The sequence below is a fragment of the Pleurodeles waltl genome, chromosome 4_2 (assembly GCF_031143425.1).
Source record: "Pleurodeles waltl isolate 20211129_DDA chromosome 4_2, aPleWal1.hap1.20221129, whole genome shotgun sequence".
Lineage (NCBI taxonomy): Eukaryota > Metazoa > Chordata > Amphibia > Caudata > Salamandridae > Pleurodeles > Pleurodeles waltl.
In genome coordinates, this window is record NC_090443.1 from 16,843,043 (window position 1) to 16,868,843 (window position 25,801).

At 48.1% G+C, this 25,801-nt stretch overlaps 1 protein-coding gene across 1 annotated transcript in view; it reads right to left on the minus strand.

Annotated features, from left to right (window-relative positions):
- LOC138293808 (venom factor-like) overlaps nt 1-25,801 on the minus strand; it is a 473,276-nt gene that overhangs the window by 201,532 nt on the left and 245,943 nt on the right. The window contains exons 19-22 of the mRNA XM_069233135.1: nt 6,444-6,594; nt 5,349-5,434; nt 2,727-2,866; nt 1,180-1,386 (exon numbers count right to left, since the gene is read on the minus strand). Of these exons, the coding sequence (XP_069089236.1) occupies nt 1,180-1,386; nt 2,727-2,866; nt 5,349-5,434; nt 6,444-6,594 (584 nt within the window). The remainder of the gene's footprint in view (nt 1-1,179; nt 1,387-2,726; nt 2,867-5,348; nt 5,435-6,443; nt 6,595-25,801) is intronic.

Here is a 25,801-nt window from a genome sequence, read left to right on the forward strand (position 1 = left end):
AAACTAGCATAGAGCACCTTGAAGGTAAACATAGATGGTGGAGGCAAAGTGGGGTGGCCGGGTTAGTCCAGTGTTCTTGGTGTAATAGAATATGATAGATGAAGACTGACAAAAACAAATCTCAGAATGCCATATTCCATATCGTTCCATGTGTCAAACTGAGTTCGTATGGTTCTGTACCTGTTCTGCATCTCCTGCAGAAGAGTGAAACAAACTTAGGGGGTCATTCCGACCCTGGCGGTCATAGACCGCCAGGGCCGGGGACCGCGGATGCACCGCCAACAGGCTGGCGGTGCATCCAGGCCAATTCTGACCGCGGCGGTAAAGCCGCGGTCAGAAAAGGGAAACCAGCGGTTTCCCGCCGGTTTTCCCCTGGCCTGAGGAATCCTCCATGGCGGCGCTGCAGGCAGCGCCGCCATGGGGATTCCGACCCCCTTCCCGCCAGCCTGGTTCTGGCGGTTTTAACCGCCAGAACCTGGCTGGCGGGAACGGGTGTCGTGGGGCCCCTGGGGGCCCCTGCAGTGCCCATGCCACTGGCATGGGCACTGCAGGGGCCCCCTAACAGGGCCCCACATTGATTTTCAGTGTCTGCATAGCAGACACAGAAAATCGCGACGGGTGCAACTGCACCCGTCGCACAAAAGCAACTCCGCCGGCTCCATTCGGAGCCGGCTTCATCGTTGCTGTGGCTTTCCCGCTGGGCGGGCGGGCGGCCTTTTGGCGGTCGCCCGCCCGCCCAGCGGGAAAGTCATAATCAACGCCGCGGTCTTTTGACCGCGGTACGGTCATCTGGCGGTTCCCGCCAGGCGGGCGGCTACCGCCGCCCGCGGGGGTCAGAATGACCCCCTTACTCTCTTCTCACTGTTAACTACATTTGCCAACAAAAGTTTGCAGCCGATTTCTATTATGTGTGGGTTCGCTTAGGATGAAAATTGGCAAAAAAAACCTTGCCCGGGTGAAGGTAAAGTTAAACAGAGAAAAAATGCAAACTTTGTTAACCGCTAGTGATGAGACAGTTGAAACACTAGCAGATTATTTCTGCCTTTTTTGTGGTGCATACATCATTGATGAAAATTGTGAAAAAGATGCAGGGCGTCAGTGGAGTGATCTGGGATGTACTCATAGAGCCTTAAAATGAAGTCTGTTTGGGAAATATGTGTTTACAATCATTTTACTTACTACAACCCTTAGCTTCTTCCTCACACCATCACCAAAAGATACACCAGCAGCCTTCACTTCAATTTCCAACTCTCCGATCTTAAGGGGAACGATCACAAAGGGGATGACGTGAGACGATTCAGCTTTGATATCGACATACTGCTGGAATCTCTTCTCGAGGCTTGAAGAACTACAGATGTCCTCATTATACAGCAGCTCTACACGTACCTGGTAAAGATAAAGAGCTTTTGAAGCATGGCTATGGCTTCTAAGTTAGGTGTTTTGTGCAATGCAGAAAACGATTTCATGTGCACATAGCGTTTTGAGCTCCATTAATTAATGATCCCACTCATACCCCTGCTTACTTCTACTGCTCATTTCTATTTCTTTCCAACATTTAGTTCCCCACTCAGCCCTTTACCTATATATCCCACCTGTTCCACACTCTTACCCTTAGTCCATTACTCACTTGCACACAGTCCCTCATGTATCCCTTCCTCTCGTCCAGTCACAGCCAACAGCTCACCCCCTAACCTACGGTCTGATTCAGTCGGCAAGGACTGGTTTAAGGAATTCAAAGGGTTACTGGACCTCAATTGCATTTTTTGAAGTCGTTTTCCGGTGGGGTCCCATTGTACCCATCCTGTCACTTTTCATCACTTGATTCTCAAGACAGTGACTGCAGAGCTGTCCAAGGCCCCTTCAATGTCGCAATGTGGGTTGGGCACTTAAAAAGTCAGTCATGCACTTAATGCCATTTAGTAAATTATTGGCCAATCAGTGCTTTTACTTTTGAAAAGAAAAAAATACTTTATTGCATAGAATTGTTAATGCTCTGCACTACAAAGAGGCGTCTGTCTCCTTTCTTCCTTTCACAAGAGCCTTGTCCCCTTCAAAGGACCTCAGGGACGCTCCTACAGTCTACAACTCTGTCTGACAGGCTCTCTCCATCCTCAAGTTTTTGCACCCTCTGTACTTGTCTCCTGTAACCTACCAAGACCCCCTTACCATAGCTGTCCAGAGCCACCCAGCCTTATAGTAAATAACGGACTCTATAGGTTACAGTTCATATTCCAGATTTTATAGAGTTTGGGTGGGTGAGTTTTCATTAAGGAGGCTGATGCCACAGCAGAGGGCCAAATACCAAGTTTCAATAAGCGAAATAAATATGAGTTTTCATTAGTTAGTCATGGTTTCCTGGCAACATTCATGACCCTGCAACACTTGGGAACACAAAGCCCCAGATACTTTGCAAAGAGCCCTCACTCAGAAGCTTCCCAAAGGCCTTATTCAGTGTTTGGGGGTGAGATACTCCATCAAAACATAACTGACATTCACTTCGCCATATCACAAGTGTCATAGGCTGTAATTCACTTGTAGTAGGGTGGACGGGACATCTGTGACATTTGTGATGGAGTGTCATGTTTGCCAAGCTCTAAATAAAGTCCTGAGTCCCTGATCTGGCCCATTCAGTGCCTCACTCAGCACCCCCCACCCCCACTCTTTTTGACTTCTCCTTTGACATTTTGAGGCAGCTCACAGAGAGCAGATGTTGGTAACTCACGTACGTTGATGTCAGTTTCTATGTAGTTGTGAAGCACTGCCCGAATTTCCACCTGCTCATTTCGGACCACAGAGTAGGGCAGCCGGATATCGATGAAGAACGGCTTCCTGACAGTGATTTCAAAGGGATCAGCCACACAAATGCCTGGGCAAGCAGAGAATATGTATCAGATCATGTCCTCAGAAAGAAAAGCTTGCTAAACACATTGATATAAAGATCAACAAAGGAGATCTTTTACTACTTCCGAGTTGTGATGAATAAATTATACACAACCCATCAATATGCAGTAAATGTTCCCTAATTACAAACCGCTATAATAAGGGAAAAATCAAAGAATGAACACAAGCATAACTTCTACATATGTGTACTTTCTAAGTCAATGATGCAACCTATCCAGGCAGCCCATAAACTCCTGAACACTGTGCAGCACGGGGCTGGTCAGTGAAAGTTTTGCTCTGGATACCTCAATAGGGAAGATGGACATGGGGTACGGTACCACCACCAAAGCGCTATGAGATATCACAACTCACTGAGAATTTCAGAGACCAAACAGAAGAATCTGGCTGAAGATGACTTTGGGGGTTACTACAACTTTGGAGGAGGTGTTAATCCGTTCCAAAAGTGACAGTAAAGTGACGGATATACCACCAGCCGTATTACGAGTTCCATAGGATATAATGGACTCGTAATACGGCTGGTGGTATATCCGTCACTTTACCGTCACTTTTGGGACGGATTAACACCTCTTCCAAAGTTGTAATAACCCCCTTTGTGTTTAAGGGACAGAGAACTCCGAGGTGACATGCAGTGCTTATTTTGAGGCTGCTGGTGGGGTCCACTGGCACTCATCCTTGGGGCCAGTGGGGCCCACCGGTACTTATTTTTCCTTATCGTGGGTAAAGACGAAGGAAGAGAAAACAAAAATATCAACAAGGGAGAAAGCAGGAACCTGCACAAGTGAGATAAAAAGACAGAGAATGTCTGGCAGTTAAAGAGTCCTGAGGTGGATTCGGGACTACTGAGCCTTGGTATTCAGTGTGGTTACATTTAATAGCACCAGCCACTATAAGGGTCAAAGCAAAGGGGCGGGTGAGCGAGTGTTGAAAGGCATGACTAACAAAACAAAATATTCCGCAACGTTTTCTGTCGTTCACCTTCAAGTAACTACATATAAAATAGGGCACAGCTTAAAACAAAATAAGTGCAAGTTAAGTTAATCAGTGGGAAATGCACCAGTATCCATTTTGAAACCTCTATTAGTTAAAACACTGCAAAGGTCTGTGTCTGTAACCAAAGAGCCACTGATCTAAATACTGGTTGGTGCAATGGAGAAAAGTTACACGTGTATGGTTAGTGCTATGAGGTCCTGTCTGTGACAGAAAGCACTGTGAATATGTAAGTCATTATTCTGAACTTGCATTACACACAGTATAAGATGCACTGTGGAAAATGTCACAAAAAGCTTTAGGATAAAATGTGCTTCCAAAATATGGATTTTAGTAATAGTCAGACTGTACACAGTGCATTTTACTTTGTAGCTGTCCTTACAAAGCACACACTTTTACAGTTCATCTGGTAACGCCGTTGCAACACCACTCAACAATAATAAATCTGTATTATCAGGAATCTTCAAAGGATTCCATTAATAAAAGCCAATTCCAGTTTACAAGCATCCTTTCCATTTGCAGATTTACTAGTTGTGCACATTCATATTTCTTTCAGGCAGCAGGCACACGGGCAAGTAGGCTGGTTTAGCTGTCTTTTCCCCTACCTCGGTTTCACAGGAGAGGGGACTCCCTACCTTAAACTTCAGCTGAAGCATTTCAGCTGTGGGAAATAATCGTCCCAGAGCTGTTGTCTTTTCACAAAAAGTAGGGGAACTGATAATACATGGGCACACCACCACCCATCCCGCAGTCCCCAGTAAGCACTTGGGGCATATTTATAATAAAGTCGCACAGCGCAGCAAGTCATCTTGCTGTGCTGTGCTGCATGATAGAGAAAGGGCTGGATTGCACCATATTTAAAAGAATATAACACATTCCTGCATTTTCCCTGTGCTGCATTTGCATGGAGTAGAGTTTAGTTACTATTCCCTAATTGTTACTCAATAGCTCAATAATACAGCTCTAAGTATCTGGATACTAGACAAGAAGTAATAGGTAGAACTCCCCGACAGAGGCAAGCATGCTTCTTAAGCCCAGTGAAGGGACTGACTAACTGACAGAGTGACTGTACTTATTGGGGCCTGGGCAACACTGCCGTTACAATTACCTCACCGAGACATTCTGCAAACACTCAGACAGGCACAAACATGGGTCCAACAAAGATAACATCTAATCTCGATTTACTCACTTGTGCCACTTATTTTAAAAGAAGAATCTCTATCTTTTTCTGATTGGTTATTCATTATGTCATGAACTCATCCCAGTTTTGTGACATGTTTGAGCACATTGCTAAGCATAGCTCTTTCTTGAGTTGCCTTTTTTACTGCACACATTGTCAGAAAACTCACTTGCAAGGAATTAAGTGCTCTGGTCTCAAATGGTTTCCTCATCAGGAGTTTCCTGATGTGTGTAGCCTAAAATCTGTGATAAATTAGCATAGAAGTTTATGTTGTTCTCACCTTTTGCTTGTGAGAAGCCTATCGCCAGCACCTCCCACGTCGTGATAGAGTCCTGTAAATAAGGGTTCAACTCGATGGAAGAAAGCCTGGAAACAGATCAAGCAAAATTTTCAGATTGCTTTCCAAGTGCCCCCTCTTTAGCCGCACATCGTTTTTTAATACACTGTGATAAAAGAACACATCCTTTATTTATCGATGTAATACTTTTTTTAGCAACTAATTTCTGAGTTCCAAGTCAACACATGAGGAGCAAATATAGAACACCTAAAACAGAAATTCTGACATAGTTCCAAACCTCCAAGTTTCAAAAAATGGATAAAATTGAGTCCTATTGCTAAATGAAGCTGTCTGGGTGCATTGGAAGAACTATCTTTCAAATGAATTTAGATTGGTAATATGTACTCTTACAATTTCTTCTAACCAGTGAAAGTGATATGCAGATCTAACAAAATCATATGAACTTTCAAGACCACGAAGGGTCCTGCAAAGAAAACTTAAAATAAGAATTCAGGTTCGTCTTGAGAGGGGGGTGGCCAGGAGGGCAATGATTATGGAATTGCAGCCAGTAGTTTCTAGGTAATAGACAATAGACTGAGGGGCAGATATATGGAAAGTGGCGCAGCACAGAGTGGGCACATTAACGTCAAAATAAATTACGTTACTGTGGCGCAAAATCCTTTCTATGGAAGTCTAAAACTCTCAAGGCCTTAAATCCACACTCTAGCAGATAATAGGACGTGTTGACATATTTACAGACTCAGCACTAAGAGCAATAACAAGAAACTGGAAGTCAGTGCAAAGTGGGTGACCTTGGATGGGATTTTTTCAAGAAAGCTACACATCCATGTCAATCTCTCACACCTACTCAGGCAACTGAGAGGCAAGTTTAACGAACCCTGTCAATGTTTATTCAATTGTTAGGCCAACATTACTGACTGAATTTGAACCGTCTCCATACAGAACTGATGTTTAATCAAGAATTCAATGTCTGATTCAAGTTTAGGCAAAATTAAATTGACTTAGCTCTAGCTGTGAACTCTGATATATATGCCCAATGTTTTCTGTGCTTTTCATTAGAAAGTCAAAGCGCATTACCCATCGTGATTGGTCTCTGAAGGCAAATCAAAAATTTGCCAAAGCCAGCTCTCTGCAAATTGACTTCTGGATACAATGTCTTCGTCTGTGAGATATTCATCTTCGTCTACAGTATCTGGAGGAGCTGGACGTGCATTTGCCTGGCTGAATTCTGTGTAAACGAGAATGACCAAGCCAATATATTTCACATCTAACCTCAAGCCACAGATATCAGAGATTATAGATGGTAAATTATCAATTATTCGTCGATACAAAATTTCAGCAAAAAACATTTGTTTTATTTTTCGAGGTACCAATACACAGGGCAGTGGCACCACAAATCCGTCTTTGAGGTAGAGGGAATACCTTCGCCACAGTTTTACTAGATTCAGAACTGCACACAAATTGGTTGCTACATATATCGAAGTGTTACGTCATCAACTGCTTAACTGAAGATTGGGAAAGCATCACAATTATTTGGTTACTCGCCCTTCTGTTCCTCACCACTTTCAATTTTCCAATTTCTCTGCTTGTTCCAACCCTTCTCACCTACAATCACTCCATTCTCTGCCACAGCCCCATTTACGGGAGATATCAATAGTTTTACTTTCTTGAAAAGGGTCACTAAAAGTCAATGTTTTGGATCTTTCCACTTGAATCAAATTGTTCGACGAGCGAAAAGTGTCTCAAGAAATAAATTATGGTTGGTTTCATTCCATCTTATTTTAAGGTCTTGGTGAATTCCCATTTATGTTGATTGTACCAGGGGAATCACACCCAAGCCCTTTTTAACAAAACATTCAATTCCTCTTCGAAGCCCCTGCATTACCTTGCAGTCATACATCAAGTATCATCATTTCCCACTTGTTTTTCTCATGTTTGACAGTTTTATTAACCTCAGGGACCCATTGCTGCAGCTGGCAGACATATGGTATAACCAAAATACAACAGAGTATACTGAACAGTGAACCTTAGATCCGCTTAATACAGTTTGCACTTTAGTACATAACTGCAGTAGAGGCACGCAGGCCGCGGAAGGGGCAGGGAGGTGTGGTGGGGGTGGGGGATGGGAGGGAGGGAGTGAGGGAATAAAGATTTAACTTACTTTTTTTTTTTAAATCACTTACCTCCTTCGCAGCTCCCCTGTCCCTCGACCCTCCTCGCTGCAGGCACAGGCTCCCAGCCTGCCCTGGGCCAATCCTGATGCTGCTCAGAGCAGCGTCAGGATTGGCTGGGAGCCTGTGCAGGCTGCTGGGCTGGGGTGAGCCTACAGCACATGAGTGTTTGGCCGGCCCGAGACAGCCGGCCAAAGACACATGTGCTGTTAAGGGGGAGTGCTAAGCACCCCCCCTCAGTGCACGTCACCCCCGTGGCCCCACCCCTTTCAAAGAAAACAATAATAAACATAGTTTTCTTTAAAAGGTTTTGCAGCTGCTGCTGCTGGCAACACTCCACCACCCAAACGGAGGAGCCGTCAACTGTTTATTTCTGCATCGTTTACTGTTATTTTCTCTTGCCCCCGTTGTGTCATCATATCTTCAAACCATCTGACAGAGTTGGCTTCAATTGCCCAATACATAGAGAGATTCTCTTCCTTCTAACCGGCACTAGAAATCCTTGCTGTCCTAGAACACTACATTTCTCAGTGAGTCAAATCTCGGAGGTGCAAAAAGCTATAGAAACACCCCATAAATTCTAAAACGAAATTCTAGCTGCAACTCCAAGAAGCCCTGACTGGACAAGTGTGCTAAGCCCTTTGGACCACATAATTTCCCTTCCGTCGATAAATCTCTAAGAATGGAGTGGATAGGCATGTATTCCTTATAGTTTGCCCCCAGAAAGAAGTGGGGTACTGGAGCAGTCACCATGGAGGACAAAATCATGGACAAATACATTTTGAAAAAAGGCAGTGACCATAAATGAGGATGCACACTCATTTTGCAATAGCTCTGAGGGAGCGTATCTCAGTTTGCCAAGGAAGCAGAAAAGGAGGAATCACATTTGGGACAAGGCCACTATACTGGGGGGTACTTTTCCAATAAAAATATCACTGACCTGGTGAATATTTTATACCAGCATATTAGGTACATTCTGAGGTATTTCTCTCAAAGACCACTATGACTTACAAGTACAGAGCATCAGCCACAGTGGAAGACCATACCCTGCACCCAGCAGGTGGTAAAGGAACTGGGCATAGAGCATGCGTAAAGGTTCCCACAGTCCACTCGGAATTGCCAGAAGTGGCCTTAAACAGGTATTTACCTAGAACTGCCAGTCTCATGATTGGCATCTTTCATAAATTCCATTGAAAACACTACCTCCCCAGTGACGCATAGTCAAATTTCATCCCTCGTGCTATAGAATTTAAAGATGGCCAAGGGAGGTAGGACTTTAGGGTTGTCTCCCTTATTGGCTGAGGCACTAGTGTCTTAAATATTGATGCTGTCAATTAATCCTTTGTGTGCGTCAAATGGCCGGGAGCTGTCAGACGCCACAGTGCTCATGTGTGTTGGATGGCTCTCGGCTCATGGCACATTTAGGGCCCGTTTTATTGAAAAGTGGTGCAGCGCAGTGCTGCGCCATAATTGCCAGCGCTGCGTTACTATAGAAATGCAGGGATGCACTGTATTTAAGTGAATATGGTGCACCCATGTGTTTCCCGCTGCGTTGGTGCTACATTTAGCTGCCAGCGCAGGAATCCTTGCACCATCATGCAAGGATATCTGCGTTGAGGGGTGTGATTGTTTATGTGTGGGAAGGTGTCCCTTCCTGCACATAAACAATCACTAATGGCGCTTTGGCACAATGCAGCACACACAGAAGTGCCAAAGCGTCATGTCCAAATGTTCGTTTATGTGTAGGAAGTGACACCTTCTGGCACATAAACAATAATTTCTGGCATTTTGCTTTTTCTATGCGTGCTGCATTCTGCTGCAGAAAAACAAAAAAATGAGGAGGAATAAAAGTATTCCTCCTCGTTGCGCCCTGCTAACATCACCCCTGGGGGTGGCGTTAGATTTTAGCGCTGCCTCAGGTTTACGTGATTTCATAAATCTGAGGCAGCGTCAAAATGCAATGGGTGTTGCTGTGGCACACCCACAGCAACACCCATTGCACGCCCCTTCCACGCACAGTGCATGGTGGGAAGGGGCTGTACTTACAGGATGGTGTTAAATGGCTTAACGCCACCTTGTGAATACGGCGCGTGCTAAGCGCCACAGGAGAGTCACAAAACGTGACGCTCCTGAGGCGCTAGGTCCGTATAAATCCCATTTCATTTGGATATTTTTAGCCTTGGTTGCTGCAGAAGAGCTTCCCCTGCAACCAAGGCTAAAAATATCCCCACCCTGTGATGATGATCGATGCCCTGTGCGCCCCAACATCATTACAGGTAAAATGAAAGTAAAAGCAGCTGATCCGCTCATTTGCTTTCATTTACTTAAGTGCTCGGCGGCATATCTCAGGGCCCTGAGCACTGATTTCAAAAGGAGAGGTACTGTTGGAAAGAGGATAATCTCTCCTTTCCAAAGTTCCCTTCTTCTAGTGGATTCCTGCTTGGGGATCTCCTCAGGAGAGTGATCCCCAAGCAGGGATCCACTGCACTAGGACACAGGGAGGGGTGAGTGGCCCCTTAGGCAAGAGCTTTTGTTCCCCCCTTAATATTTTTTATATTATGTAGTCTTTCTGCCTCCATGGGTGGCAGATGGGGGCAATTGCCCTAATCTGCCCCCCAGGGGGCAGAAAGCCCACTACCCATCAGGGACTTTTTTTAAAAATTTAGTAAAGGGTGGGGGCAGCCCTGAATGGGCAAGGCAATGCCCCCATCCACCACCAAAAATAGGAACAGTCTTCCCGCCCCCCCCCACCCAGGGGCAGATTGGGGTTATTACCCCCAATCTACCCCCAGGGGCAGAAATCTCACTAGACATCAGGATTTCTTTTTAATAAAAGAGGCTTGGGGGCTGTCCAGAATAGGCAAGGCAATGCCCCACCCACAAAAGTAGGCACACTGTTTATGCCCCCCCCCAGGGAGCAGAAAGCCCACTAGGCATCAGGGATTATTTTTTTTAGAAAGGCCTAGGGGTGAGGGCTTCCCAGAACAGGCACAGCAATGCCCCCACCCTAAAGATAGACACAGGGCCTCATTATGACCCTGGCGGGCGGCGGAGGCCGCCCACCAGGATCCCGCCCTCCAAATTACCGCGCCGCGGTCAAAAGACCGCGGCGGGTATTACGAGTTTTCCCCTGGGCTGGCGGGCGGTTCCAGTAAAACCGCCCGCCAGCCCAGGGGAAAACGACCTTCCCACGAGGATGCCGGCTCGTAATCGAGCCGGCGGAGTGGGAAGGTGCGACGGGTGCAGTGGCACCCGTCGCGTATTTCAGTGTCTGCAAGGCAGACACTGAAATACTTTTCGGGGCCCTCTTACGGGGGCCCCTGCCGTGCCCATGCCATTGGCATGGGCACGGCAGGGGCCCCCAGGGGCCCCACGACCCCCCCTACCGCCATCCTGTTCATGGCGGCTTTCCCGCCATGAACTGGATGGCGGTAGGGGGGGTCAGAATCCTCATGGCTGCGGAGCGCGCTCCGCAGCCATGGAGGATTCCAAAGAGCAGCGGAAAGTCAGCGGGAGACCGCTGACTTTCCGCTTCTGACCGCGGCTGAACCGCCGCGGTCAGAATGCTCATTGGAGCACCGCCAGCCTGTTGGCGGTGCTCCCGTGGTCGGTGGCCCTGGCGGCCACCGGCCGCCAGGGTCAGAATGACCCTCACAGTCTTTCTGCCCCCTGGTGGGCACACTGGGGGTTATTACTCCACATAAATGGGTACCAAAGTCTTTCTGCCCTCCCTGGGGAGCAGATAGAGTAATTTCCCCTCTCCCCCTTACCTGTCCCAGGCGGGGGAGAAAGCCCAATAGACACCAGGGAATAATATATATTTTTTTAAAACAGAGGAGTGGGGGCTGCGCTCATGGGCATGGCCATTCCCCCACCCCATATAAATGGGGATTCAGCCTTTCTGGCCCCCTGGGGTGACAGACAGCCCACTAGACACCACAGGATAAATAAAAATAGAGGAGTTGGCATGGTTATGCCCCCACTCCAAATGAAGGGGGCAACAGCCTTTCTGCCCTCCCCCCCAGCAGACTAAAGAATCTCCTCCAATTGGCAAGCAAGGGGTCATTTGACTCTCTTGGGTGTTGATTTGACATATGGGCCAGGAGGGCTTGGCTAACCCCTAATATCATTTCTCTTCCAATGGTGAACGGCTGTACTTTTATGACTTGGGTACGCTGCCACCTGGAAAAACCTACCAGACTCAGGCACTTCTGAAAACTAAAAATTTGGTGGACTCTAGGGTGGTGGGCTTCACATGCACTTCATACCATTTTCTTACCTACTATGCCCTGCAAACCTCCAACTTTGTCTGAAACCCCGCATTTCCCCTACATTTCTGTGATGAAAACTTCCAGAATTTGCAAGAATCCACAAAATTCCTACCACCCAACATTGTCCCATCTGTACTGTTTTTTAGACACGTTTTGAGGTTTGAAAGGGATTCTGGGTAACGGAAAAGGGTGAGTGCCACACAAGTCACCCCATCCTTGATGCCCCTATATGTATAGTATTCACAAATTGACAGGTTTGCTGGGTTTCCCTAGGTGCTGGCTGAGCTAGAGCCCAAAATCCACAGCTAGGCACATAGCAAAAAACAGGTCAGTTTTCAGTAGAAAAATGTGCTGTTTCCACATTGCGTTTTGGATAATTTCCTGTCACAGGTACGAGACCTACCCACACAAGTGAGGTACCATTTTTATCAGGAGGCTTAGGGGGACACAGCATATTAGAACAAGTGTTATTACTTATTGCCTTTCTCTGCATTTGTGCCTTCCAACGTAAGATGTTGTGTAAGAAAGAAGTCATTTTGAGAAACGCCTTCTATTTCACATGCTAGTATGGTACCCCCCAAATTCAGAAATGTGCAAATACCTACTGCTTCTATACTCCATATCTTGTGCCCATTTCAGAAATACATTTGTTTCCTTGATACCTACTTTTCACTCTTTATATTTTACCAAATTAATTACTGTATACCCGGTGCACAATGAAAAACCATTGCAAGGTCCAGCTCAGTTATTGGTTCCCGGAACATTTGGTTCTTGGTGAACCTACAAGCCCTTCAATATTTGTTATTTTCAACTGTTACTTTCTACATAAAAACCTTGAAGAATCTGCACAAATTACCCCTTGCTGACTTCAGAATTTTATCTACGTTTCACACCCATTTGTACCGCTAACTGAAAGGATGTTGAAAGCACAAGAAATAGGAAAAATTGGCTATGCCGCAGTAAAATGCCAAAACTGTGTTAAAAAATGTGGTTTTCTGATTCAAGTCTGCCTGTTCCTGAAACCTGGGAAGATGGTGATCTCAGCACCACAAATCCTTTGTTGGTGCCATTTGCAGGGTAAAAACCAGTTGCTTTCTACTGCAGCACTATTGTCCCACCTTTCCTAAAGAAAAACAAAATTTAGATGTAATTAGGCTCTAGGGGAATCCACAAACCCTGGATACCTTTAGAATCCAGAGGATGTTGGGAAAACATTGACATAAATTTGGTGTGGATACCTTATGCGGAGAAAATATTATGGGTGCCTAAGCAGGAACTACCCCAAATAGCCAAAAAAAGGCTTAGCACTGGAGGGGGGGGGGGGGGCTAGGAGCATAAGGGTTAAGGGACCTTCATTAATAGTCTGAAACACTTTGTATTCCCCGCTTAAAGGGGGACATCACAACACCTTTAAAATGGACAAAATACTAATCACACACCCCAAAACAACCCAAAACTACCATGCACAAGCAACATTTGCAAAAACGTTTAATCTTTTATAACAAATGCATGAGAAATCATTACTAAAAGTCAAAAAATTAAGAGTGGGTCAATCAACATATATGAAAGCATTGCTGCTCACAAAGTACAATAATGGTATGTCACTATTGCGCTGGGCATGCAGTCTCATAAAAAGAAAAAGCAGTGTTGGATCTTTGAGGTTGCCTTGGTTTCCTTCAATCCTTACATGTCCTATTGTGACAGACCCACACTGACAATTAGCCTTTCAGTTCTTTTTGCAGATATTGAAGGATATTGGATGTTACAGCTAGATTTCTGCTTCCATTTCTGAACTTCCACAAGAGTGAAGAGTGGTTTGTTTATAAATGTAATAAAGACACCATAAACAGTGAGCGGATTTTCTTTCCCAGTTTTATATAGTGCAAACTCGACCCGAAGGCGTTAGAGCGATTTACATGAGTCCCAGTTACATTACACACAACACAATAATTTTTGTTTTTTTAGGCACAGAGATTAAGGCCCTCATTACAACATTGGCGCTAAAAGACGCTTACTGCCGTGCAGAAGACCGCCAACAAACCGCCGCGTCCGCGGAATTCCACCACAGCTATTATGACCCACAGCTCGGAATCCGCCAAAATTTAGACACCCACACAAGTCCGCCACACCAAAGGTCAGTAATAAACTGGCGATAACAAAACCAACACCGTCACACCAACAGGAATACGCCCACACTATCACGACCCACGAATCCACGCGGCGGTCTTTCAACGCGGTATTCCATTGGCGGTACACACCGCCACGCTCAAAATACACACACACACAAAACACTACCACATTGGACAATTCCAAATACACACACCTGATACACATACACACACCACTCCCACTCACTCAATACAATATAAAACACACACCCACATCACCCACAAAACCCTACGACCACAATTGCGACTGAAGGCCAGAGAGAGACACCACCATCTACAAACTAGCATACACAGGCACTCAACACTATCATCCACGCACAAAACACCACACACCCCTAAACACCACCCCACACATCACCCACACCACCCCATGGCACCGCAAACACCCCCCAGGTTTTCTGAGGAGGAACTCTGGGTCATGGTGGAGGAAATCATCCGGGTGGAGCCACAGCTATTCGGATCACAGGTGCAGCACACCACCATAGCTAGGAAGATGGAGCTGTGGCGCAGAATCGTGGACAGGGTCAATGCAGTGGGACAGTACCAAAGAACACGGGATGACATCAGGAAGAGGTGGAACGACCTACAGGAAAAGGTACATTCCGTGGTCTCAAGACACCAGATTGCAGTTGAGAGGACTGGCGGGGGACCCCTACCTCCTCCCCCAGAACTAACAACATGGGAGGAGCAGGTCTTGGCTATACTGCATCCTGAGGGCCTCACAGGAGTAGCTGGAGGAATGGACTCTGGTAAGTCAAATCTTTACTACTTCATCCCCCACCCTACCTGCATGCTATCACATACCCCCACCCTCGCCCTCACCTCCATCACTCCAACTCCTCACAGATGTCCCACTTTCACAAACCACACATCCCAACACCAAGCCCTGCATGCAACACCAAAGCATGGACATCCATCACCAATGTATGGCCACTGCACATACCCACACACCCTCCTAAACAATTATCAAGCAAGGTCCCACACACGAATGCAATCACTGGAGTACAGGGTCACCCATCCATTGCACACCATGGCACACACAGATGCAATAATCATGCCTTTACACCCCTATAGGACCCCAACCCAATGTCACCGGACAGGAGGGTCCAGACATGTCCACTCCACCCACAGAGGAGGCCCACAGTGATGACAGCAGCTCTGTCCAACTGGATCAAGATGACCAGCCCGGCCCATCTGGGACCTCGGGACAGTTGGTTCCCCTCACACAGTCACAGGCCACTACAGAGCTTCCCCCCTCTGGAAACACCAGCACAGCACCCACCCAGCAGGCCCATCCCTCTGTCCCCAGGACACGTCAAGCAGCAGTGTGCCCACCACTACAGAGAACCCAGGCTAACCCACCACCCCAACAACACCAGGGACCTGGGGGCAGTGGTAGTGGGCACACAGTTCAGGGGACAGAGGCCCAGGAACACAGGGGAACTGGGAGGGCTGCTGTGCGACAGGGGGAGGACAGGCCCAGGGAACCCACTCTCCACGAGGCCCCCTCCAACATCATGGGAGCCTACCACCATTCCCAGGAGACAATGGCAACGGTACTGGCCAAGTTTCAGGAGACCCAGCGGCTGCAGGAGGAACAGTATTTGGGGTTCAGGGAGGAACTCAAATCCATCAATACCACCCTGGGCACCATTGTAGGGGTCCTGAAGGAAGTCGTCAACACAAGGAGGGACACTGTGGCACAACAAGGGGCCCCTGACACTAGCCTGGACGATGAACTGCCCACCACCTCTGCCGGCACTAGTGGACAGGAGGCACCACCACAGGACCACGACACCAGCAACCCACCCTCTGCATATGGAGAACCACCCCGCAAACGGTCCCTGAGATCCAGGACAAAGACAGAGAACAATGCCAAGACTCCCGCCAAGAAATGAGATCATCCTGATTGTCATCCTTCTATCCCACTTTGTCACACAGCTCTAGTCCATGCGGAAACAAAGCAGATGTCACACAGTGGGACCCACATCTGTGAAAGTGAAAGGGAAAGTGACAACTCAGGGTCCATACACTGGTTGAAATTGACAGACAGATGAGAAGTAGAACAATTATATCAGATGTAGCAGGCAGTGATGTCTTCTTACCTGTGTCTCACTGGCAGTATTGATGAATCACCGTGTTTCTGTTGTCTGTGTCCTCTTCTTCTGCTTCCTCGTCTTCACTGTCCGCAGGCTCCACAGCTGCCACAACACCTTCATCTGGACCATCCTCCTGCATTAAAGGCACCTGTTGTCACAAAGCCACGTTGTGAAGCATACAGCAGGCCACAATGATCTGGCACACCTTCTTTGGTGAGTAGAATAGGGAACCACCTGTCATAGGGAGGCACCGGAAACTGGCCTTCAGGAGGCCGAAGGTTCTTTCTATAATCCTCCTAGTTCGTCAATGTGCCTCATTGTAGCGTTCCTCTGCCCTTGTCCTGGGATTCCTCACTGGGGTCAGTAGCCATGACAGGTTGGGGTAACCAGAGTCCCCTGCAAATGTTGAGGGACAACTGCTAGACATACACTAACCCGCAGGGACATCCCCAGACACTGAGTCACACTGTATAGGGTCCATGTCCTCACCTAATAGCCACACACGGTGCCTCTGGAGTTGCCCCATCATATAAGGGATGCTGCGATTCCTCGAAATGTAAGTGTCATGCACTGAGCCAGGAAACTTGGCATTCACATGGGAGATGTACTGGTCGACCAAACACACCATCTGCACATTCATTGAATGGTAACTCTTCCGGTTTCTGTGCACCTGTTCACTCCTGTGTCCCATCAATGGCACCTAGAATGGTGGGGATATGTCCCAGGGCATAAAAGTCACGTTTCACTGTAGGCAAATCCTCCACCTGAGGGAAAATGATGTAGCTCTGCATGTGTTTCAGCAGGGCAGACAACACTCTGGACAACATGTTGGAGAACATTGGCTGGGACATGCCTGATGCTATGGCTGCTGTAGTTTGAAAAGACCCACTTGCCAGGAAATGGAGTACTGACAGGACCTGCACTAGAGGGGGGATTCCTGTGGGATGGCGGATAGCTGACATCAGGTCTGGCTCCAACCGGGCACACAGTGCCAGGATTGTGGCACGATCAAGTCTGTATGTGACAATTACATGTCGCTCCTCCATTGTCGACAGGATGGCCTCCCAATGTGGGAGGGGTGCCCGTTGCACCATGACCCCCCTGATGTTCCGGATCCTTGCGGTGGCCTATCCGGAGTTGGATGGGTGCTTGAGGGCATCACAGCAGCCACAAGGGGGTGAGTACACTCTCATTCAGCTGATTCAGCACGCATTGGAGGTGTCTGGGTGGGGGAGGTGGGCTGTGGGTTCCCCTAGGTCAGGGCGAGTTTAGTAGGCAAGGTCCCTTCGTAAGGCAGGCCATGTGGCACCCCACCTGTGTTCAGGGCCAAATACACCAAGTCAGGCTCCTGTGACTTTCATGTGTGCAGCAATTGGGCATAGGCCTTATACCCCATGTCCCTGTGATTAATTAGGGAACTCAAAGTGCACGGCGTAGTGCAGGGGGCTTCTGTGTCTGTAGTGTCCGCCAACTGTAGCGGTATTGCATGCACTCAACATGTCTCTCTTCTGTCTTTCCCCCCCTTTTTGTGGTCTCCCTGTTCTTGTGGGCATTAGCATCATCAGGCGGAGGAGTAGTGGCACCGGAGCAGGAGGGAGCTGCAACCCACATGGCCCTGGAGGGCAACACAATGGAGTCAGAAGCCACCAGTGGTACGGAGGGCGAGGGGAGCTGCACGGCGGGGACAGGAGCTGAGACCAGCGACACGGACTCGTCCTCTGATGGGAGCTTCCTCGCGGTGGTGGACCCCTCTGTGCCCACCGCATCTACAGGTACAGCCGCCACCTCCCCTACCAGCACCGCCCTCCTAGGAGCCCCTCAGCGTGTGCCCTGTGGCCCCTCACCCAGGAGGGTGGGCATCTCCTTCGCCCCAGGCACCTCAGCGCCTGCCCCAGTCAGCCCTGCTGCCCTCAGTGAGGAGGCCATTGACCTCCTCAGGTCCCTCACTGTTGGGCAGTCTACCATTTTTAATGCCATCCAGGGTGTAGAGAGGCAGTTGCAACAGACAAATGCATACCTGGAGGGCATTCATTCTGGTCAGGCAGCCCAACAGCGAGCTTTTCAGACCAAAACCTCTCCCAGCAGTACAGTTGGGAGTGGGAAGAGAGCTGCGCCACCATCCAAGGTGGGGAAGGGGCACAGAAAAACAGGCAAGTCGCCGAAGACCTGCACGGATGACAAGACTGCCACAACCACCACTGCCAAGGACACCGCCACCACCAGCACCGCTGCCAAGGACACCGCCGCCACCAGCACCGCTGCCAAGAACACCACCAGCACCGCTGCCAAGGACACCGCCGCCACAAGCACCGCTTCACAGGACACCGCCGCCACCAGCACCGCTGCCAAGAACACCGCCGCCACCAGCACCGCTGCCAAGGACACCGCCGCCACAAGCACTGCTTCACAGGACACCGCCGCCACCAGCACCGCTGGCAAGGACACCGCCACCACAAGCACCACTTCACAGGACACCACAGCCACCAGCACTGCAGGCCAATGAGCGCCAAAAGCTCCGACACTACTGAGGCCGCCACGCGCAGGATGAAGCACTCTGGGCACAAAGCCCCCCTCCAGAACCAGTGGAGAAAGGCATCCACTACCTCAGTCCTTGGCAGGATGAAGCACTCTGGGCACAAAGCTCCCTCCAGAACCAGTGGAGAAAGGCATCCACTACCTCAGTCCTTGGCAGGATGAGGCACTCTGGGCACAAAGCCCCCTCCAGAACCAGTGGAGTATCACATCCACTACCTCAGTCCTTGGCAGGATGAAGCACTCTGGGCACAAAGCCCCATCCAGAACCAGTGGAGTATCACATCCACTACCCCAGTCCTTGGCAGGATGAAGCAATCTGGGCACAAAGCCCCCTCCAGAACCACTGGAGAAAGACATCCACTTCCTCAGTCCTTGGCAAGATGAAGCACTCTGGGCACAAAGCCCCCTCCAGAACCAGTGGAGTATCACATCCACTATCTCAGTCCTTGGCAGGATGAAGCACCCTGGGCACAAAGCTCCCTCCAGAACCAGTGGAGGAAGACATGCACTACCTCAGTTCTTGGCAGGATGAAGGACTCTGGGCACAAAGCCCCCTCCAGAACCAGTGGAGACTGTTATCCACTTGAGAGACTGTGGCTCGGCACCCCCCAAGATAAAGCAGTGGGCAACCCACCCACTGAAAAGACTTGAGAGACTGTGGCTTTGCACTCCCCAGGATAAAGCAGTGGGCAAACCACCCACTGGAAAGACTTGAGAGACTGTGGCTTTCCACTCCCCAGGATAAATCAGTGGGCAAAACACCCACTGGAAAGACTTGAGAGACTGTGGCTTTGCACTCCCCAGGATAAAGCAGTGGGCAAACCACCCACTTGAGAGACTTGTGAGACTGTGGCTTTGCACTCCCTAGGATAAAGCAGCGGGCAAACCACCCACTGTAAAGACTTGAGAGACTGTGGCTTTGCACTTCCCAGGATTAAGCAGTGGGCATGGAGCCCCCTCGTGGATCTGGCGTCATGCACTCATCCGGCTGAGGTGCCCCCCCTGAGGTGCCTGTTGTATTTCTATCTGATGCCCCAGCAGTGTTCTCTCCGTTTTGATCGGGTATCTTGTGTGGGCCTCGCCCATGCATTTTGGGCCAAGTGGTTCACGGACTTTAATGGTGGAATACCTTGGACTTGTATTCTTGGTGCATATATATATTTTTGATTACTGTATTTTAATAGATTACAAACGTTCAACTCATTTCCTTTTGTCCTTGCGTTCTTCCAGTGGGGGTTGTAAATGTAATGTATCAACATGTACTTGTGTGTGTGTGTTGTAGTAGGTGAGGGTGGGGGTGTTGCGTGTTGCATGTGTGTGTCACTCTTTTTTCCCTCCCCCCTCCCCTGTGTCGTAGGTACTTTGGTCTTCTCCGCCGTCTTTGATGTTCCTGGTAGAGGAGCAGGAAGACAAAGGCTGGGAGAATCTGGAGTTCCGGTTCCATGGTGTCCTGGTTCCTCGTGGGGTGTGTAGAGGTGAGCGTTTCCCCTTCCAAGTCCTGTTTCCGCCGTGTTTTTGTTCGCGGTGAATCCGCCCCGGAAAAGGTGGCGGATTGGACTGTTGTAATACTGTGGGCGGTACATTGGGTTCCGCCTGTCTGTTGGCGGTTACCACCGTGGTGTTTCTTTGTACCGCCATGGCGGTCGGAGTGTTAAAGTGGCTGTCTATGTTGGCGGTTTCTGCCACGTTCGTGATTCCATTTATTTTACCGCCGGCCTGTTGGCGGTTTTAACGCCGCTTTAACACCGACCGCCAGGGTTGTAATGACCCCCTAAGTGATTTGCCCAGAATCACAGAATGTTGAGTTGGTGCCATGACTGGAACCTGCTTACCGAGGTCCAAAATTGGCAGCTCTGGTCATAACGCCACATCGTCTCCCCTGTATTACAGATAAGTAACCTTCACTTCTCTAGCAGGCATCTTCATTAATAAAAACTGAACAGAATAGGAGGCTCATTCCTTTCTCAAAGATGTGGGCATGGTGTAAGGAATGGAAACCATGAAGCATAACACCATCACAGCGGCTTATGAGGAAATTCAGAGACTGTGTAGGATTCTGGCATGACAACAGGATCATTCATAAAGATTATCGTCTCCCTTAGAGGGAGGCAGGAGACAGCATCAGATGATCACTGTTACTCAACTGTACTCATTTTGTAAAATTCAGAAAAATGACAAAGTTAAGCAAACATGCACCATTCAGCACAGAGATGGTGTGATCAAACACAGATTTGTGCATTGGAAGTATTAAACCATTGATTCATTAGGCCCATTTAATCTAGGAAAGTATCAAATTTATCAAAACTAGTGGAAGCTCTAGTCTGGTTTTTAAGGACTGTAAAGATTTAATCAATATAACTCTTTATCTGCTTGTACATTTGTTAGAAGTTTCTAATCACTGCAAGGTGAGGAAACTCATTTTTGCTTGGAGAAAACAAGGGATCCTCCAGTATTTGAAAAAGAAGATGGTAGTCAAACCAGAATTTATTTTTGCATATACTGTATGAAAATAAACACATGTAAACCAGTGCTTATTCGTAAATAATAACATGCCGGTGCCCAATCCTGAAGCTATTTCGGGCCTCTTCAATCCATTTAAAGTCACTCCCTGCCCATTCAGCTCACTTTTACAGCTTTCTGCTTTCTCCCACTGTAATGCTTTGTCGTTTTTTCTCTTCATCCGTCTTTCCCATATGTGTCTTTTGCTCACAGCAATTGCTTGAGGCAGAAGAATAAGCGCTGGCCAACAAAAATAAGTGGTGGTGCTCCGCACCGGAAACAACAAGCACAAATTAAGCACTGATGAAAAACCTCACTCAGAATTTTGACAGAGACTGGCAGTTTGACAGGTGGGCTATTCCAAGTATCTGCTAGCGAGAATTAGACCTTTTTGAAACGTTAGAGGTTTTAAACCTGTTTGTAATTTTATAATGGGTTTAGAGATGTTTTCTTTGTTATACAAAAAGTAACAAAAAGGTTGTCTGTGCATGGTAGCTTTTTTTTAACTTTAATTGAAGATTTATTCCCTCTCTGTGTTGAAGATGTTCTGGAATTCCCACAAACGGACAGGGCTATTCAGTGTTTATGATCTTCATGAAAAAACTGTAATCTAGAAGTGGTGTTACTAGCAAATAACTTTCTCCTCCTTTAATACTAATGTGTTAACATACAGAGGATTCCTAGCCTAATGATGGGGTCTAATTGAAAGCATGTTAGTCTTTGAAAATGTAAACACATAAAAGGTGATGTGAGGAATGCTTGCAATGTTTCTAACCACTGACAATTGCTTGGGTAGCATTCAGATCCATTGTTCTTGTGCCCACCATGCCACCTTAGTTTGGACCCAGCCACATGCAAATCAGTTTTTATCCCCACTCCAATAGGAACAGTTCAGTCCAAACTGCAAGGTCAGGTCTTCCCGGAGCCGAACACAAGCAATCCAATACTGGTTTTGCCGTGGGTGGGGCTCGTCAGTTGGGTATATTTGGTTCCAGTGGCACAGTGAGCATGGGGCTGAGTCTGGGCATATGCCCATGATAATGCGAAAATACAAAAGATAAACAGGGTAAAAAAATCTTGTTACGGGTAATTAGCTAGTCATTGTTTTCAAATCAGATTCTAAAGTGCAGAATGTTATCTTGTAAGAAAACTGAAGATTGTGTCTCATGACTAGCTGACAGCTAGTCAGTAAACATTATAAAGACACATCAAAAAACCTAAACAAGGGGGTGTGGCCAAGTTGTGGAACATGGCAGCCACATCTTGAGTCAGCTCCTGGAGGTTGTAATAATCCTACCCAATCCTCACCTCACTGCCCACCTTTACAACGCCTAAAACACACCAGTTTCCATGGCGCTGACCAGCGGGGGCAGAGTCCTGTCCTGATTAATGTCTGCTATTTATGCACTGCATCGAGTGTGGACCGGAGACTGTGACGGGGCTTACTGAGCAATGTAGCAAAGTGGTCGAGAAGGCTGGTGCTGCTTCCTACCTTGCTGCTTGCAGTGAGCCTCCCGGGACCAGCGGGGGTCTGAGAGGCAGCGGCAACATTCTGGATCACAGCGTACAGAAAATTAGGTGTGCGAGGCTTAATCATGCCTCCCACCTGAGACTTGAACTGGCCGTTGAGCCACCACGCTGATGTTGGAGGAGGCAAACTGGCATGCCTATAGAACAAGGAGGAGCAGGGGCCTGTCTGGGGCCCTGGTGTTGTTGTTGGGCCTGCTGCCAGGTTGGACAGTTGCAGACACAATCAACGGGCTTGATGGTGCAGGCTGGGCCCAGAGGAGGCCGGAATTAAAGTGTGTGCTATAAAATACAAAACACAGAGGAATCAGGAGGTTACAGATAGGCCACATTGGCAGGGAAACTCCTACTTTTGCACTGAGGGACCCCCCTTTCTTTTCTCCCCTGTGACTGATGCACCCTGCTGTTCCTGGCACCTGCGACTGCCCTGGGCCTGCTGTGCCATAAATGGACCAAACACTGTGCTCCGAGGCATTGAAGATGGAATGGAACACCTGCGCTGTCTGCTTTTGCTTGTGAGCTACCGGATAGAGGGATGGTAGCATGCTGTGGAGGGTGGCTGGCTGGAAAATGGAGGCTAGACCTGCACCCTAAGTGAATTGCTGCATGGTATAGCCTCAACTGCGGGCCTGTGGGGCCGAGCAGCCTGCCTTGTCACGGGGTTCCGCAGTGGTGCCCCTAGAGAGTTCAACCCTGGAGGACTCTGGCCTGCAGGAGTGAGTGTTGGCCTTGCATTGTGGCTTGGGGCAATAGTACTCGTTGCTTTGACTGTACCCCAACGGGATAGTGAGTGAGGGATAAGCAACTCCTGTTCCCAACGGACTGATTGTGGCGGCCTGCCGTGGCACCAGTTCACCAATTCACCTGCCGTGGCCTGACCTGAAACCCATCGGCTCCTTACTGATCGACTGCTCGTGCCACTCCCAGGAATTCTCGGGGGTTTGGTGGGTCACACCAGGGTTTACCTCACCTCTCGGGAGCCAGTGCTGCTTCATATACGGAACCGTGACCAAGGACAAACCGCCCGCACCACCAAACAAAGCACCATGGATAAATTTGAGCAGCCCAGGGCACCGCTCATTGGTCTGGAGTCGTTCCTCCAGCATCTGAGTTACCAGCCACGCAGCCCTCTTAGAGGCAATAGTGCAGTTGTGGGATGCATTTGAAGCAAAACTCGGAGAAGTGTGCTCAGAGGTGACGCTTCTCCGCCAGGACTTCAGATTCACGGTGGAGAGGATAATGGAGGCTGAGGCGTGAGTCTCGGAAGTGGAGGACTCAGTGGCTACCTTCCAGAAGAAGTAGCCAAACATGAGGTAGCTACCAGGGAATAGGCCCTGAGGGCTGAAGATGTGGAAGATAGGGTTCACTGGAACAATCTGCGATTTGTGGGCTTCCCAGAGGGCTGCAAGGACCAACTTTTTGACACAATGGCTCTGATCGGCCATCCCTGCAGAATCCCATTCATCCTGCTTTGATGTGGAATGGGCACACAGGGCCTTAACACAAAAACCTCTTCTGGAGCCGAGTAAGGCCTATGATCACCCAGATTCTGAACTATATAGATCAGGAAGCGATACTTCAGCGTGCACGCCAGAAAGATAAAATACTATATCAATCTAGCCACATCATGATCTTTCCAGATTAAGCTAAATTGGTGCAGCAACAGCGTCAATCCTTCTCTGCAGCCAAGCAGTGCCTCAGTGATCTGAAACTACAATATATGCTCCTGTACCCGGCCCGGCTCAAGGTGATCATTAATGGAAAAACACTCTTCTTTGACACTCCAGAGGAAGTTTTTCTTTGGACGGATGAGAAAATGACACTGAAACACCATATAATAATCAGGGATTTTATTTTATTCTATTTTTTTTTTTTTTAAACTTGGTTGATGGTAGTTTTGTACTGTTTTATTTATGATGATTGCTTATCTTTGTACTGTATTGCTTTATGGTCTGCTGGCCGAATAAAGCTTATTGTCAACTGAACCATATGCCACCTTGCATAGACTCTGATGCATCTCACAAGGAAAGGAAGGGTTGCACCCGAAGGTGGCCCAGAAGCAGCAACACTGGTCTTGATCCACCTGGTGACCCGTCAGACAGAACGGTGACCCTGAATGACATACATACTGACCGTTTGATAGATTTATATCCACATAATGTTAGACTGATTTATAGGGGGAAACTAATCTGTAATAATATGCTACGATGATATTGCAGTGAGGTCACTTATCTAGAACCTTACCGTCACCCTGAGATGTTGTAAGCTCGCTAGGGTGACTAGACTTCATAGGGATTGGGGATCCTGATTGGGGGCCACCTACCACCATAGTCCACAATAGGTACTTCTAGTTTCAGGACGTATGGGGAGGGGAGAAATGTTTTGGGAATGTTTATTGTTAATGGTTGTTCCCATGCACAGACCTACCCTGCGCACATACCTACTGCCATATATCAGTCTTACACACGCCACGAGAATGGCTGAACTGGCTGATCAAAGGGGCAATGTCTGTGTTTTGTTGTGGAATGTCAGGGGGCTATTGGACAAGAAGAAGCATTGTGCAATTCTCAAATAAGTTAAATGACAAGGGACTAAAGCAATGCTCCAAGAAACACAGCATATCTCCGTGGCAACAAAGCCCCTTGCCTCACTGGAATTGGGTATTGTCAGGTGTTCCATGCAGGCTTCACAAGGGGGTCTAGAGGTACCTGCATTCTTATACATTGGAATCTTCAGTTACAAGTCACTAACACCTTGCTCGATCATCTGGGCTGATAGACGGCAGTCACTGGTACCCTTTAAGGGGAATATCGCACTATGTTGCATATATGCTCCCCCTCCTCTGGGACAATCGTTTGTGGATCAATTTGTGAAGTTGTGGAGAGAAGTTCCTAATGGCTTAACAGTGGTAGGGCGGGCTGGAATTCTGTCATGTACCCCCTGTTGAATTGATGGTGCACACAAGGTGCTGCCGCATATGGTGGTGTGACTAAGTTCGCTTCCCTAAGACCGCACTAGGGTGCTCAGATGTCTGGAGAGTACACCCTCCATTAGATTTAGGGTACACATATGTCTCGACAATACCTGGCTCTTTCTCCCAGCTAGATTATTTCCACTTGCCCACCTCTTATATGCACAGAACATGTGGGTTATCTGACCACTCTT